Source organism: Zootoca vivipara, chromosome 2, assembly GCF_965207765.1.
Source record: "Zootoca vivipara chromosome 2, rZooViv2.hap1.1, whole genome shotgun sequence".
Classification (NCBI taxonomy): Eukaryota; Metazoa; Chordata; class Lepidosauria; order Squamata; family Lacertidae; genus Zootoca; species Zootoca vivipara.
Genome location: NC_142584.1, coordinates 5,601,516 through 5,619,618, shown reverse-complemented (window position 1 = coordinate 5,619,618; position 18,103 = coordinate 5,601,516). Strand labels below are relative to the sequence as shown.

The following is an 18,103-nucleotide window of genomic DNA, read 5'->3' as shown; positions in this document are numbered from 1 at the left end:
CACAGAGCTGGGGGACTTGAGGTCCTCCAGATGTTCTTGGACTCCAACTCTCATCAGCCTCAGCCAACATAGCCAATAGCCAGAGGTGATGGTGCTTGTCATCTGACAACATCTAAGAGGCCACCAGTTGCTTGCTCACTTCTGCCTGACAATATTTCGCAGTGCAGCAGCAGCCTGCCTGTTTTGTCATGACAGCTGGAACTTGATTCTTCAGAGGCCTCAACACCATGCAACTTGACGATGAAATAAGATAATATGCATTTTACCTAAGCTGTGGGCACTATAGAACCTCATTTGGCAAGCTATAAATCTAAATATAACTACCGGTAAAACACCAACAATCCTACCACCAATACCAATCGCAGTGCTGAGTCTACAGAAGACCCCCACATTTTCTCCACCTTCCAAATCCAGCCAAGAAGACAGAAAAGAAATGGGGCTTAACTCCCTTCACTTCACATCATCAACACAACTGGCCTCCATTATTAAAAACAAAACCTCTTTAAGTAAAAGTTAGGAACACATGCATATGTCTGACCTTTCTAAACACTACAGGCTTTTTTTACCTTGAGTAAAATCTATCTGACACCTGCTGTTTGCAGGTGCACTGAATAGACTAGGGTTCATTCTTCTGAGAAACCAAAGCATGCTGGGCTGGTTGGAGGGTGTGAGGCTTAGCAGGCTAGGATTCAGAACCAAAAGGCATAAGGGTGCCTCTGAGTACATGAAGAGTTTCATAAAATACTAGCCACTGACCAACTGCATCCCACTTATACCTATATAGGGTTAAGAGGCAAGCCCCCCACCCAATGGTTTTCAGTCAAATCTTAAGAGCCCAGGACCTGGATGTGAATGGACTCCCTCAGGGGTCAACAGATTGTAACTGGCATATGCAGCCAGTCACTGCTTTCTTTTGAAGCTTCCTACCTTTTCGTGGTAAGGGACGCGGGTGGCGCTGTAGGTTAAACCACAGAGTCTAGGGCTTACCGATCAGAAGGTCGGCGGTTCGAATCACCAGGCCGGGGCGAGCTCCCATTGCTCAGTCCCAGCTCCTGCCAACCTACCAGTAGCAGTTCAAAAGCACATCAAAGTGCAAGTAGATAAATAGGTAGCACTCCAAGCAGGAAGGCAAACAGCGTTTCTGTGCGCTGCTCTGGTTCGCCAGAAGTGGCTTAGTCATGCTGGCCACATGACCTGGAAGCTGTACGCCGGCTCCCTCGGCCAATAGAGCTAGATGAGCGCTGCAACCCCAGAGTCAGTCACGACTGGACCTAATGGTCAGGGGTCTCTTTACCTTTACCTTTTCCTGGAAGCACTCTCAGCCATGGCCAGTTGATTCCCACCCTTCCGCTGCACCAGGAGTACTCACATTGGCAACTGCCAGGGCCCCAGCACCTGGGCCTGGGAGCTGTCCACCATTTTAAATTACCCACAGTACACCCAGCAGAGTATTGCTCATTGGAGACCAGCATTTTAATTTCCCATGGTGCCCTGGAGCAATTATTCATCAGGGACATTACAGTGAACTAAAATGATGGTTGGCCTGAAGCTACCTCACAGATCCCAGCACTGCTGCTTGTCAGCACCTCAGCCGGCAGTTTTGCCCTCCATGGAGACCCACATTGTGGATCCCTTCCAGCTCTACAATTCTATGATTCTATTATTTAAGTGATATTGCATCCGGGTCACCAATAGGTGCAATGGTGCCCTTTAGAGCAGGCTTCCTCAACCTCGGCCTCCAGATGTTTTGAGACTACATTTCCATCATCCCTGACCACTGGTCCTGCTAGCCAGGGATCACGGGAGTTGTAGGCCAAAAACATCTGGAGGGCCGAGGTTGAGGAAGCCTGCTTTAGAGTTTCCTGTGGTTCCTCTGAGCTTTCACCCCTCCCCATTCAAGCTTCCTGCCCCCTTGATCTTGAGGTGGTGCAGGTGGTTGAGTTATTCTCCCTTGAAAAGTATGTATAGGCAAAGGAGGCAGTTGAATGAGTGGTGCTCCTTCCCGCTTCCTCTTTCAACCAGATCTCTTGGGAAATCAATGTGTGCATGCACACCTTTTCCCTCTCTTTCTCTTAGTGGTGGGTGGCGGGCAGAGAAGTGACCTGAGGGTCCCATGGCACTTGTTCAAAAATCCAAATGGGACCACAGGACTAAAACGGTTGGCAAGCCCTAATACAGATGCTGCACAAACTATCAAGCTTTTAATTGTATTCACACTTGATATTTGCTGTTCTGTTAAATCCCTTACCATGCCTGCAGTTTACATCAGAAATTCATTACAGAGCGAAGAGGTGCTGGGTGATAGTCTATGACCACATTTTAATCATGACTTTAATTCAGCTACTGCTGTTTTTTTGGGGGGGCACCGGTATGGGGGTTTTAACACTGTACTTTTTGCCTAATTTTGTAACGTTTGGGAGAAAAGCAAGAGATGACAAATTTGTTAATACATTGCAACTAGAAATCTGTTTATCGGTGGACAAGGAAAAGGGATGTTGATCACAAATTTGAATTTGCAACTTTGTACATGTAACACACATGGGTAGAATTCTATTTTCAATTTCAAAGCAAGATACACACACACACACACACACACACACACACCTATTCAAATCCTGTCAATTTTAAAATAAATTTAGACTGCCATCCTTTCAATACTCTCCAGGGGCATGGGGGGCTGTGGGGGGTGCAGTCCACCCCGGGTGTCATTCCTGAGGGAGTGACAAAATGCCACAACATGAGGAGTGGGACTTGCCACAGGGTCTGGCCTGCAGCGTGCATGAGCCACGCGTCTCTCCTGGGAGTGACACGGTGGCTCAGGGCCCCGTGCTGCCCAAAACGGCAGCATGGGGCTTGCATTCACCAGGCAGACTCCGGGGAGGCTCACCCCGCCCTGGCTGTTCCGGGTGCTGGAGCACCTAGCTACATCCTGATACTGTCCATGGCATAATTGGGCCCCTAATTTTTTTTAATTTTTATGCATGGAATTTGGCTCACAAAGTCACACTACACCACAGATTCTAAAATTGTCATGCATTGGCTTTCTTTCAGCAGTTACCATAAGAATGAAACCAAAGGGTTAAAAATAACTCCAGGGTGTGTTTGCTTTCGGAAATGAAAACACAGAAATTTTGCAAGGTTTAATTGCTCATAAACAGAACCACTTAAGTTTGTAGATTTTGCAATGGTCACCAGAATTTTGAGATCAGAATTCAAAAGTGAGAAAAACCCAATATTCAACCTGCATTCCTGTTGTTGTTGTTTTAAATGGCAGTGTTCTCTTGATCCTCATGTCTGCTATAATATGGTTCATTTCTCTCTCTTTCACTCACTCACTCACCCACCCATACAACACATTCCTGTTATAAGAACAAGTTTATTTTAAGAGCAAGTTTCTAGAACTCATTACTCTCTCTCTCACTCTCTCTCTCTCTTGTGTGTGTTTAAAAAAAGTCTGCCAACACAGCCCTCCTCCCTGAAGAAGGTGGATAGGACAATTATGCTCTTCAGCCACTTTCTCTTATCAGGGATGAGGAAGCTGTGGTCCTCCACAGGCTGCTGGACAACTGCCACCATTCCTGACGATTGGCCATGTTGGCTGGGACTGATAGGAGCCATAGCCCAATGGCATCTAAGGAGCCAAAGGTCCTATGGCTTAAGTTGGCACAAAGACAATGGACTCCTTCACCTGCTGTCACCCAGGGTTAACAGCAGAAAGGGCTCTGCCAATGTCATTTCCTTTTTTACCACAGCTGTTCACTCCCATGTACAAGAAACAGAGAAATTGATACAGGTAGCTGGGTTGTTTGGAGGTAGAGTTTCAATGGTGGGTGAGAAGGGGTTAAAGAGCCATTTGACTACATCTCATTTCTTATGGAAGTGAGTCAATGGGTAGAGGCAATGTTCTCAGCTCTTTGGCATCTGCTCAGTGGAACATATGGCTTCTGTTTACATTTCTTATAAGAGTATTTTGATAGCAATCTTCTGTTTGTATCACTATGTACATATGGTTTGACTAATATACTGTATGGTCTCTGTTTAAAAAGTCAGTGCTAACCAGGTCCCTATTTAACACCAAGAGACTGCAATGAAATAATGCAGGGATGAAGAACCTGTGGTCCTCTGGCTGTTCCTGGATGCCAAATCCCATCATCCCCAGCCAACATGGCAAGCGGTCAAGGATGATGTGATTTGTAGTCCAAAACATATGGAGGACCCTAGGTTCTTTATTCCTGAAGTAAAGGACACAGAAGGGCAAACCAGGACTCATAAAAGTAGTTGACCAGCTATTATTAATAAAAATTATTATTATTATTTGATTCCACCTTTCAGATTTGGAGCTAGAGATGGACTGGTTTTAGTGAATGGAGCAAGAGAAAATAGATTCCCTCATGAACCCTTTTCCAAGTCCTCGTCTAGTCATGCTTAAAGCATCTTGTAGATCTCATGCTGATCATGTATTCATAGCCACACTCAACAATGCTCTAGGCTTGTTTAATCTTTTCCCCCATTTGAGCCAGGGTTAGTCAGGGCTGCCTCCAAATCAATTTCTAATAGCTCCGCTCCACTTTGGACTATGAAGAAGTCTTAGAATACTTCTGAGCATGTGTAAAATTAATGGAAGACCCACAATCAGCTTTCTTATATCTAGGGCTGCATGGTGAGCTTGGGAGGGGATTTTTCTTTTTCTTTGGGGGGGGAGATCAGTCAGGGCACCGCGATCAACCAGGAGCAGCCTGTGAGCGACCTGTAGATCACAAGTGACTGGTTCAACATGCCTGTCTTACAACATCTACTTTAGATTAGTCACCCTTAAAATGAGTGTGAATGCGAGCCTTCTAACACTTTGTGTGGGACCCTGCATGAGCAATATGATAACATTTTTCCTGGAGCAGTGCTTGTTTTGCTCAATCTTTCTACCTACATGGAACACTTTCCGGATCACCATATTTGCCAAGGAAACTCAAGTACACCTGACTAAAATCCCTTGAGAACATTGACACATTGCAAAAGGGGGCAGTATGTTTTGAAGTACTGGGACCCAGGTGGCGCTGTGGGCTAAACCACTGAGCCTAGGGCTTGCTGATCAGAAGGTCGGCAGTTCGAATCCCTGTGACGGGGTAAGCTCCCGTTGCTTGGTCCCAGCTCCTGCCAACCTAGCAGTTCGAAAGCACATCAAAAGTAGATAAATAGGAACCGCTATAGTGGGAAGGTAAACGGCGTTTCCATGCGCTGCTCTGGTTTGCCAGAAGCGGCTTTGTCATGCTGGCCACATGACCTGGAAGCTATACGCTGGCTCCCTCGGCCAATAATGCGAGATGAGCGCGCAACCCCAGAGTCGGTCACGACTGGACCTAATGGTCAGGGGTCCCTTTACCTTTACCTTATGTTTTGAAGTACAGTCATACCTCGGTTTAAGTACGCATCGGATTGAGTACTTTCAGTTTAAGTACTCTGTGGACCTGTCTGGAACTGATTACACTGGAACCTCGGTTTATGAACACCTCGGTTTACGAATTTTCGGTTTACGAATGCCGCGGACCCATCTGGAACGGATTAATTCACTTTCCATTACTTTCAATGGGAAAGTTCGCTTCAGTTTATGAACGGAACAGACTTCCGGAACCAATTACACCCATGCTTCGGGTTAAGTACGCTTCAGGTTCAGTACTCCACGGACCCGTCTGGAACGGATTAATCCACTTTCCATTACTTTCAATGAGAAAGTTCGCTTCAGGTAAGTACAGACTTCCGGAACCAATTGTGTACTTAAACCAAGGTACCACTGTACATCCAGTTCATTAGTGTCACTGGACAGGCTTTTTGGTCCCTCTCTGTTGGCCACATGAACTGAAAGCTTGGCCTTGAAGATGGGTGGGCAGACTTTAGGCTTGCAGGATTGACTTCCTTGATGCTTTTTTCCACTAGAACCCCATCAACAGGACTACTGATTCCACCCTACATATAAGGTGGAATTCAACTATGTAATGACATACATAGAACAAGGTTCACTCTTGCAACAGGACTTTCCACCTCCCCCAGTGCACCTCCCACACTTCTTACACCTGCTCTGAAGGGTTGCAGGAAGCCGCAGCACAGGTTTAGTGGACATGCAGGGGCGAGGAGCCCCATTGCATGAACGGACCTTGTTTTGTGCACACATACCACATTTAGCCCTACACTGAATTCCACCTGTAGACTTTAGGATCACATCACCACCTCTGAACACATGCTCAGAGCAGGAATGGATTTTCAGTGTCATAACAGGGCTCATAGTCTTTTCCAGTGGCGTGCGGTGAAATTTCCCATAGGGGAACAGTTAGGGCCAGAAGCACCAGCTTGTGAGGGCAGGGGGTCTGACATCACATGCGAGACATAACAATGTCCTGATGTCACATTGCAGCATCCTGACATCACACGTGTGAGCATCATGCCTCCCTCCCTAAGCTGGGCAGAAGCTTCCCAGGCTTTGGGAAGGAGGTACCAAAGCTGGGCAGGCTTTGGGAAGATGGTGGGAGTGCTCTTTGAACCCATCAGAGCATTGCGCCTCCCTCCCTAAGCCAGGCAGAAGCTTTTAATTTACTGGGAACATTTATGGGACTAGCCTAGTCCACTGACTGCACACCACTGCCCCTTTCCCATTAAAAAAATTCAATTTCTGGTTTCTCCCTCTGCTTCCTCCCCTTCAGCAGCCTAATCTTGCAGGCAATTCCTGATTCTCAAATTGAGGAACCCATCACAATTCATTTCTAAGGAATGCCAGGATGCCCTGGTTCACTGGTGTGGCTTCATCCTTCATGGTGGCTGGTGCCCATTGAGACTGGTAGGGCAGAAGGCAGAGAAACCAACAGTGGGCTCAGCCAGAGCCAATGATAGGCAGAGCCAACTGATTATTTTATGGCCATAATTAGAGCCATGCCTTGCCTGGTTGTAAGTAGATAGAGAGTGCTTCATCCACCCTAATGGACTGGCACCCCCTGGGAGCACACATATGTTCACCACAGCAGGACTGTCCCATTCAAAAAACCAACTTACACAAACGTTGACAGAAACAAATCAACTTTCTCAGCCATTGTGAATCAGTGTGTGGAACCACAGCTGCGAAACCTTCAACATGTGATGTGTCCTGCCAAATAACTCACTCTCAGCATCCTGATTCCAACCACTTTCAGGAGTATCTCCCCCTTTGGGGGCAAGACTTGGGAGGAAACTTGTCCATGTTGTTGGCTTAATGTGTTAAAGACCAGTAAAGACTTCAGGGCCACCAAAATCAACATCAAATTGTTATCCTAAGTACAAGTTGATGTTGGGAGGGGGGAGAAGAGGAGGAAATCCGATAGGCTGGTTTGCATATAAAGGTGTGTTTCAAGAAATAAGAGAGTAGCTTTTAAAATAAAACCACACTGACCCTAGAACAGAACTTTGGGAGTCAGATCTCAAAGAAAATAAATATACATAGACAAACTCACAGCATGGATGGCAAGAGGACAGAGGCAGGAAAGTGCACGGAGAGATGGGAAGGTGGGTGTGGACTCAGGAACTGAGGCGGCCGGGGAAAATTAAAATGGACAGCGTTGCACACTAGTCGTGGGGGTTAAAATGCGAATAAATTAACTGGGTGCAGGATTTTTTTCTGCGAAGATCCGGTCAAATCACACACACACACACACACACACACACAGACACACACACGACTCCGCCCCTTGACCCGTGTTTGGCACTCTTTCCGACTAAGGAGCAGGGGGTGACTTCAGCATCACCACCCTGACCCTCGCTGGGAGAGAAGGCGCCAACTCTGCTGCTGGCTCAACTCGCGTCCCTCCCTCTACCAACCCCTTCTGGCCAGAGCAGCAGGCTCCGTTTGCGTCCTGCACCGAGGCGCGAGGGCAGAGCGCGCGCACCCACACGCGCACCCTTGGGTGCGCCACGACGGGCATTTACCTGAGCCGTCCTGGAGACAGCGATCGACAGCAAGAGCAGGTCTGCGAGGAAGCGCATCGTGCAGGCGCCCAGCCCAGCCCAGCTTCGCCTCGGGCGGGTGCCAGCCAGCCGACTCCCCCCGCCGGGCTCGCTCACTCAGCGGCTCCTTCGCATCCCCGCGCCAAAAAGGGAGCGGGGCCGCTGTCGCCAGACTCCAGCGCGCCCCAGGCGGGCGGATGGACGGGTGGACCGACGGCGCCCGCTGGCGCCCCCTTCTTCTCCCCCGGGCAGGACGAAGGCGAGGGAAAGGCGGTGGCCGCCCGCCGCGGCGGCTGCTGTTACTGCAGGGGAGGGGAGGGGGGGCGAGATCCGGCCAAAGGCAGCCAGGCAGGCTCCGCCTAGCGCTGGGCCAGCCAGGCAGCGCGCCCCGTGCGCTCCCACGGCCCCAGAGCCACCTCTCTGAACCGGCGAGGGGAAGGAGGCGAGGACGGCGGGGTTCCACCTTGAAGAGGGGGAGAGAGGAGGGGGGGTTCTCCGAGCCGATATCTCATTGGTCCTCTCAAGCCGATCGCCTGCCAATACCGAGCGCTTAGGGGGTCGCAGGGGAGCCCCTTCCCCAGGCTGCTAGAGAAGGGAAACACTATGCTCGATATCACGACGGGATTCTCTGCTTAAGGGTGTTGGCGGGGGATATTCAACTCCCAGGGCGTATCCCTTACCCCCCAGTGACCCCCTCTTTTCCATCTTTTAAAACCTCTCTGACTCGAGAACGAGGAGGGTCCATATATATAAGATCGCTAATGAATCTAACATAATGGCCACTTGTTTTTGCTTTTTGTTTTAACTAGATCAGTAGTGGGTCAGAACCGCAAATGGTCTGTTTTATTTTAATACATGTCTCCCTTAACCAGCCTTATTGGACTCTGAACTTACTGTACATCACAAAGCCAGGTTAACACAGAGGAAAACGATGACAGACTGTCTCTTGCTGCCATGCTTCAACCATGCCGCGCATGAAACACTCTCTTCCGGGCAACTGACCCATATTAGGCTGAAATATACATTCAGGGTGCTTCCTGGAAGAGAGTCACCAGGGCGATTATTTCCCTCCTGCTTGACCAGTTTCTCCTAAAAGTGTATGGGTGAAGTGGAAATTATAACTGGTGCTGGCAATTTGGGGCACATTTGACGGATCTCATGCCTAGCTCTGGATTAGTTTTTCGGAATTCTATTATGTATTATATCGACGGTAGTGGTTACATGATAGAATTCCCGAGGAGTACTGTATAGGAATTAGTAAAATTACAGCACAAGCCCATACTTCTCAATTCAAAAGTACTGTAAACCAAACTGAATCCAGCAGAAAGTACTCCCAAGGAATTAGGTATAGGATTTCATTCTTAATTATCTCCTGAGTAAACCAGTGTAATCTCTTCTGGTGGTCCTGGATTGTAGCCCTGGTTTAGGATTGGGGAGGGGGTGGGTGTACCTAGGGTCTCAGCTTTAATAGTATGAAGGAATCCCAATCCCTGAATTTTCAAAGCTGAGTGGTTTGTTATTTATTGGTTATAGGTTAATTTTATTTACAGCTCACTTTTTTGTCAACAGTCAGCACTGACCTAACAAAAGAAATATGAAAGGCCCAGGCATTCCCTGGCTCGTAAGCTCAGAGCCTATTTTTATTGGATTGCTTTTCCTGAAATCCTGTTTTTATACTACTGCTCTACTGCTTTTATTGTTCTGTTTTTGTTTTAATGACATCAATTTTTATGTTGCACTGCTTAAAAGTTTGTTTAGCTAATAAGTGGTTTACAAATGCTTTTAAATAAGAATTAAAAAATAAAATACAAACGAATCACAGCAAACCAAAGAAAGAGGATTTGATCTCACTCTCTTTTTCACTCCATCCACGGCAGAGTTGGCTGGTGATTGGTGATAAGGGGGCAGGGGGGCAAGTCCATCTAGGCAGAAGAGTGGGAAAAGCCTCACAATCTCACCCTTCCCTGCTGCTAAACCTCAGAATGGCAGGTCGTTAATGAGAATCCAAAAGGAGAGGAACCAAGTGTTGGCTGGGCCAGGCAGGTGGGTGGCATAGCTGCCAAGTTATCCCCTTTTTTAAGGGATTTTCCCTTATGCTGAATAGGCTTCCTCGCAAGAAAAGGGAAAACTTGGCAGCTATGGTGGGTGGGAATGGGCTTGTTCTGCTCTCTAAGTTTCTAGAATGGTTAGCCACATAAAAAGGGAAGCCACGGGGATACTGGGAGAGGGATGTCAGGTTAGGGAGATAATTCAGAGTGCATTAAAGTGGGAAGACAAATGCAGGAGAGTCCTGCACTACTGTTTTCAGTGGCCATACATTAAGCAACATAGAAATTAAATAATCAAATCAAAGGAGAAAGGGCTTCCTCTGTTTTGCATTACCTGTCACCCTCCTGATGACTCCACCCTGAAATGAAGCCACAGTTGGAAGCTATTGTTAGCTTCTGGAAATGTGTCTGTGCTAGTGGAAGCAAACAAACCAATATGGCTCCAGCTTCCCAATTAGTTAGAAGCCCAGCTCCTAACTGACTCCCTATTGCATAAATTAGTACATCTGTAAATATGCAAAATGTATTCTGAAGGCACAGGTATGTTCCTGCTTGCCACAACCCCCCCCCCATGCATGTTTGCATCAGTGTCCAGAAAAGAGAGCGAGGGAACCAACTGTTTTATAATTGTCTGTTAGTAGCACTTGTACTACACATTTCGTATCACAAGAGAAAATGCATAATAGGAGGGTGTAAGAGATGAGGTGCCCTAAAGATATGTATTGGAAGGGAACCCATGCTATTTAACTTGTTCATATGTGAATTGAAGTTGTGAATAGTGAGGTGATCATTTTGTTGATCATAACAAACACGGTCATAAAAAGGGGGAAAATAAGGAAGGGAGGAAGGAAGGAAGGAAGGAAGACACCAAAAGAATTTCTCCAGACTGGTGGAAAGGGCAATAAAGTAGCAAATTTTATTATTTTTATTTTATTTATTAAATTTGTATATGGCCATATACCCACAGGTCTCGAGGCAGTTCACAGGATAAGACCACAATATAAAAACACAAAACCTCAGCAAATGTGGTTCAGTGTAAGTTAGCATAAAGTACCCCAAGGGTATCTGTGTTAGTCTCATGCAGCAAAAATAATCAGACAAGCACATTTGTTTCAGCATGAGACTCAAGCCCACTTTGTCAGATGCGTGAAATGAAATCTTGCTATAAATGGCAATATCCTTAAACCATTTCAAGAACATGTCAGCCTTCCAAGACACTCTGCAACTGACTTTAAGGTGGCAATTCTGAAACTTCAGAGGAAGAACAGTGTGAAACAGATGAATTACAAGTCATCAAGTTCAGTGCCATCACTTGTTGATTAAATCGAGACACATGATTCCCCCCCCCCAACACTACATGTGCTGATTAGCTCACCAGCACCAGGATGGAAAGAGCTGTGTGGAAAAGCATCTCCTTTGCATGCAGAAGACCCCAAGTTCAATCCCTGGTCTCTCCAGGTAGATAATGCTGGGACTGTTCCCTGCCTGAAACCCAGTAGAGCCAACACCCATCAGTGCAGACAACACTGAGCCAGATGAACCAAATGTCTGACTTGCTTCCTGTGGGTGTTTCTGATATCTATGCTGTCTATGACTGTTCCTTCTGAATGACTCCCTGCCTCACAACAGGGGTTGATGCCATCATCTCAGCAAGTAACGGCAATCTGCTGCTGCAAAAAAGTTAAAGGTGTGCCAATTTAGCATATATTTAAGATCCAATTATCACCGGTGGTAATTTTTGCATCTCATTGCCATTCGACTCCCACCTTACAATTTTCTCCTTTTTATATCTGCCAACTAAAATTTCACATAATGCATCTATTAAATTGAGCTTTAGTCCATGAAAGCTTATGCCATGATAAGTCGGTTGGTCTTTAAGGTGCCATCATGAGACATCATGCAAATGCTGACCTGGCATGTGGCTGCTGTGAAAAGAATGAATTCCTTGCTAGAGATCACCAGGAAAAGGTTCAAAAATAAAGCTACCGATTTTGTAAGGTAAAAAGGTAAAGGACGCCTGGACGATTAAGTCCAGTCAAAGGTGTCTATGGGGTTGCGGCGCTCATCTCGCTTTTCAGGCTGAGGGAGCCAGCGTTTGTCCACAGACAGTTTTCTGGGTCATGTGGCCAGCAGGACTAAGCCGCTTCTGGTGCAACAGGACACAGTGACGGAAACCAGAGTGCACGGAAATGCTGTTTACCTTCCCGCCACAGTGGTACCTATTTATCTACTTGCACTTCGACATGCTTTCGAACTGCTAGGTTGGCAGGAGCTGGGACAGAGCAATGGGAGCTCATCCTGTCACACAGATTTGAACCGCCAACCTTCCAATCAGCAAGCCCAAGAGGCTCAGTAGCTTAGACCACAGCGCCACCACCTTTACCTACCAATTTTGTAATGCCATGTGGTGAAGGTAAGGGGGGCATTTCCTTGCTTATTTTATTAACAAAACTCAACTTCCTAAACCAATTCCACTGCCACAATTTGGTATTGCTTATACTCTTTGCACCCTAGACTCACCAATAACCCTGGCAATAGTGGGATAGTGACTGGTGGTAAAACCAGTCAAATATAGTTACTGTACAGTGGTACCTCTGTTTATGAACACAATTGGTTCCGGAAGTCTGTTCATAAACTGAAGCGTTCATAAACTGAAGCAAACTTTCCCATTGAAAGTAATGGAAAGTGAATTAATCCGTTCCAGACGGTCCGCGGAGTAAGCGTTCATAAACTGAAGCAAACTTTCCCATTGAAAGTAATGGAAAGTGGATTAATCCGTTCCAGACGGGTCCGCGGAGTACTTAAACTGAAGTGTTCATAAACTGAAGCATGGGTGTAATTGGTTCCGGAAGTCTGTTCATAAACTGAAGCGTTCATAAACTGAAGCGAACTTTCCCATTGAAAGTAATGGAAAATGAATTAATCCGTTCCAGATGGGTCCACGGCGTTCATAAACCGAAAATTCATAAACCGAGGTGTTCATAAACCGAGGTTCCACTGTATTTAACAAATATATTGATGCGTATTTTTCCAAGTCATGTAGCACACAAGCTTATGTGGTTATAGTACTGACTCTTTTAATGAGTATACCTAATGAGAACGTGTTACTTCAATACAGCTTATTTTACTAAACTAAGACAGTTGTGAATAATTTTATTAAAACTCTGTTGCCAGAGTGCAAACCTAACGAACACCATAATGGAGGGCTTTTGCTAGAGCTTCTGTTTCAACTACTACTGACGTATTGAAGCACAGGTCTCTTTTTGCTGCCCTGCCCTGGAATCTTCCTCTGATTTTCCTGCCAAACACCAGAGCCCAAGATTCCGAACTGCCTCTCACTTCTTTTCCATCACATCCTCCAGACATTGTCTCTTCAGCCTGAGGCAAGTGATCTGGACAACCAACAAAGTTCAGATGCCAAGCTACTCCACCTTCCTCTCAGTCCTTCCTTCATCTGCTGTATTCTTATTCTTCCGGCTGTTCACGATGAACACCAAGCACCAACAAGCACAGATTCTTCTCCAACCTGGGCTGGCCCTGACTGACAAGCACCTGGCCATATCTTCACTCCTTCTGATCCCTCTAGCCCAGTCCCAGGCAACCACACTCTCTAATGGAAAATTAGACATCCTTCTTTTGAATACTGAGAGCATTGTCTCCACTCCCCAGCTGTCAGTTGAGGTCACCCACTGACAGTTAAATCAACTTCCACCTGGCTGTACAAAAGACTTCCCCCAACAAGCACATTACAGTGTTATATAATACATATAATACAAATGACAGAATACGTTACAATTCCGATTAGAACACAGTTTCAAATAAACAGGCTTTCTTCACTCTTTCTTGAAAATTCATGGAGTGTGATCACACTTGTAATGCTGTGCTTGCTTCTGAGCACTGCACCTCAAAAAGGATGCTGTAGAGTTTAGGAAAGTACAGATAAGATAAGGGAAACCGCAACAATCAAGGGGCACAAGAAGTCACCTATGAGGAAAGCTTCCAGTATTGGAGGCTTTTTTGTTTAGAGGGGAAGGCAAATGGGGGGGGGGAATATGATAGAGGTTTGTAAAATTATGCAGGGTTGTTCTTAGGTTAAAAGAAACCCTCCCTTTGTCTTAATATTAGTATCCAGAGTCATCCAATGAAGCTGAATGGTGGCTGATTGAGGACACACACAGCACCAAGGACAGCAGCTGGAGGAGGAGAGAACATAAGGTGAAGAAAGGGTTGTGGGTATAGGGGGAGCACTTTCCCCACCCCCTGGACCCCTTGAGAAACTCAGCAAACCTGTTGTACCTAGAACTGGGTGTGGAGAAAGTGCTGAGGAAGTACCGGTACTAACCACCTTGGGCTTATCTATAAAAAACAAGTCTAGAGTGGGAGACTAGGGTGATGTCTGCTGTTTCCAGGAACTCTTCTTGTTGTGAGGTTTTTGGGGTGAGCTGAGAATTTGTTTGGACCCTAGGTGAGAACCCTAGGTGAGGCTGAAAGGGAGGGTGTGTTGGAGGGGAAATGAATTGATTCTGATTTATGTATCTCAGTAGCATTGCATTAATGTAACATTTATATAGATAACTGTATTTTTGTAATGTTTTGTTTAAGTTGCTGCTGCTTCAGTTTTCTGTATGCCACTTTTTATATATTAAGCAGTATAGAAGTTAAATAATCAATCAGTCAACCAAGGACTTCTTAATGCTGCACATCGTTCTAGTCAGACTAAATAGAATTTGCTGCTACAGGTTGGGATGGTGGTCACTAATTTAAATTTGTGGAGGATTAGGCTATCAGTGGCTAATAGTCGGGATTACTATATTGCCTCTAGTCTCATGGTTAGCATGCCTCTTAATAATAGTTGCTGGGGATTATGAGCAACACCATGCTAGTGCACTCAAATCCTGTTTGTGAGTTTCTGTTGGTCAGTTTGGTGCGGGAAACATGATCTGGACTAGGTAGGCCTTTGGTTTGATCCAGCAGAACTCTTGCTATATTCTTACCAAGCGCGCAAATTTATGGTCTTTCTTGCCCTATTGCTCTCAGTGACTGTAAGTTAATCTCTAGACATTTGCACGCTTTTCAATGCAGTGCTAATGTGTCAAATAATTTAAAACATCTGTTTAGTTCACATTATAACTTGAATGAGGGAACAAGCCTGCAGCAGGTCTTGAACTGGTGGCTAGAGGGCTGGTAATGAGTTTTCAGACTCCGGTGAAAGAGTGGAATTGCAAGGAGGCCAGCCATGCTAACAAGAAAGCCTTTACGCATCAGTGGAGCTGGTACTGAGAGGCATTGCCATGTGTTCTGGCCAGGTTCTGAGATCACATGGGGACTTGCTGTTAGCTCAGCTCCCTCGGAAAACTTGTCTCTGTCTTTAAAGAGCTGTTGCTCTGTTTTGCAGCCTTTTGCAGAAGGGTGAGAGGGATGTCCCAGGAGAGAGTCTCCTGGAATCTGGTAGAGCAGAATCCTCATGCCTGGAAGGACTCTTTTAGGAGACACTTTCTTCCCACCTATGACCTTAAGGAAAGAGTAGGAGGGTGTTAGATGAAGTAAGGGACTGGCAATGAGAATGTTTTAGGGATCAGGGGCAACTGATAGGAAGTGGAGGAGTCAGGGCCGGTGCATCCATTAAGGCGAACTAGGCAGTTGCCTAGGGCGCCAAAATGGAGGGGGCGCTGGCACGATGGGGAGTGCTGCTGGCTTCGCAGGACTCACTCTGTCACACGGCTGCTGTCACTCTGTCACACGCCACCTACCCAAAAATTCTCCAGCTTGGATTTGAATTGTGAGGTTTCTCTTTAAGAGAATTGTGAGGTTTCTCTTTAAGAGACTTTGATGTTTGTTTCTGAGCCCGACTTGGAAGAACTTTGCTGGCTTCCTTAGATGATCCTGAATCGAAGTATGCTTCCCTCTCCCACTCCAAGAACATAAGAAGCTGCCATTGACCCATCTAGCTCAATGCTGTCCACACTGACTGGAAGCAGCTGTTTCAGGCGGGGGTCTCTCCCAGCTGTACCTGGGGGCGATGAGGATTGGAAATGGATGCTTCTGTGTGAAAAGCAAATGCTTTGCCACTGAGACACAGCCCTTCCCTGCCCTTCGACTGGGCCAGCCCTGACAGCATGTTATGGAGGATTTTATCTCTGCAACTTGAACTGTCCTTTTCTGGCCACTATCTTTTCAATGTTTGATATTCATCTAGTCTCTGCTGGAAATGATGTTTGAGCCTATGCTTTTGTCAAACCCAGGACCTTTCATATTCCAGATAAAAGGAGGGGTGGAAAGGGGTGTGTGTGTTCTTTGTTCTGCTGAGGGAAGGGGAGTCACATGGTTTTGTCTTTTCCTGAACAATAGTTTGCTGGAGACAGCCCAGCAATTATCTTGTTAAAATGTACTGTGTTAGCCACCTCCGCTATGCTGAAGGTGTGCTCCTCAGAGAAGTGGGTGTGTGAGCAGCACAAGGCAAGGGCCCCAGGAGATTATCTTCCCACTGTCTTCAAGGCAGTGTCTTCAAGGTGATAACCAATAATCTGTTGTTCCAGCTTCCTCTTCACTTAAGTCCTCATCAGTCAATAGGTTTGGTCAGGGATGGGGAACTTACGGTTCTCCAGATATTGATGGAGTCCAGTGTCCATCAGCCCCAGCCAGCACAGCGCATGGCGAGGGATGACGAGAACTATAATCCAACAACATCCCAAGGACCACGGGTCCCCAATTCCTACTAAATAAGAACTCACCCTAGTTCAGTTATGCTTAGCCCTTCATGTATTCTTAGTGTGTGGGGTGTTAGGGAAGGGATAGTAACCCGGGGGAAATGTTGTGCTCCTTCTGGGGTGGCTTGTCCACCTTTGTCCACCCTGCACTCAGCTCTCACCTGTGGCTCCTAGGAAATTTTATTTAAAAGGGGTCTCTGGCTTGTACTCAACTATGTTTTACTCAGAGTAGACTAATTTAAATTAATGAACCTAAATGTTTCCCACCCTGCACTCAGCTCTCACCTGTGGTTCCTACAAGCTGTCAGCATGCAACAGCAGCCACACCCCAGGAACGGCTTTAACTGGCTGGCTAAATCAGGTTTGGGTAGCCGATGGGTCTCAAACTCAGTGAATTAGGGACTTGCACTGCATGTGAACACAGGCGGATTGAGCGGACAAGACCAAGAGTGGGACCAACAGTCAAGAAGACGGTTTCTTCATGTGCTGTAGGGGGACATGAGGAGCAGATGGGGCTTGCCAACCTGGAAAGGTAGTCCATGTAGGAGAAGGAAAACTCTGATCCTAAACCTTGTGGGGTATCTTCAGGAAAAGAAAAGGCTGAGGAGTAAAGTCTACACAAATTTAGAATGCAAGTCCTGCAGCCAAGCTGATGCCAAACAGATTGTTCTGCTTTCCTTTAGACCACATCAGTGAGGCCAGGGGGTGGAGGTCTTGACACCTGGGCAGCCCAGGCCCCCCATACACACTGCCCAGGTTTGTGCCCCAGGGAGGTCACTTCAGTGCTGCTAACACAGTGGTTTGACTTCACCCCCCAGAAGCTCACTCCATTGTCTCTCAAGACAACAACAACCCCGTAGTAAATGTGCTTAGGATTCTAAACTTAATGCTTTCCTGCTTTCATATGAACCCCTCATCTTTTACTGCCTGCATCCATGTAAAGAGAATGCAAGAGGAATTCGACATTGCACTATGTAGAACATTCCCACCAGTGCAAATTTTTCAGCTTGCCAGATGGAGCAATCCCTCCTCCCCTCATGTTCTCTTCTGGGTGTTCTCTTGACTCCCACCAGCCAATTTTGGGGAGGCTTGCGGGGAAAAGGGGGAAGCCCCATTGCACAAGCAGAAGACCTTGTGCAAGCCTTCTCCTGATGGTACTAGTTAAGACAATCCCACCCTATGCAGTATAGTTGCCTGCTGAGAATAACACTTCATTGATATGTTGAATTGGTCTCTAGACCCACAGAAGCTTATACCCAGGAGAGACAATACTTGACCCTCCATATGCTGTTGGAGTACAACTCCCATCAGCTGCAGCCAAAACAATAAGTCATAGATGATGGGAGCTGTAGTCCACCAACATTGGGAAGGTCACAGGTTCCCCATCCC

At 46.5% G+C, this 18,103-nt stretch overlaps 1 protein-coding gene across 2 annotated transcripts in view; it reads right to left on the bottom strand.

The window, feature by feature from the left end:
- OLFM2 (olfactomedin 2) overlaps positions 1-8,589 on the bottom strand; it is a 209,453-nt gene extending 200,864 nt beyond the window's left edge. The window contains exon 1 of one of the 2 annotated variants that reach the window (XM_060272127.2): positions 7,942-8,589. In XM_060272127.2, the coding sequence (XP_060128110.1) occupies positions 7,942-7,998 (57 nt within the window). In that variant the 5' untranslated portion in view covers positions 7,999-8,589. The remainder of the gene's footprint in view (positions 1-7,941) is intronic. The other variant, XM_088661234.1, reaches the window with a different exon arrangement.
- Positions 8,590-18,103: the final 9,514 nt, after the last annotated feature.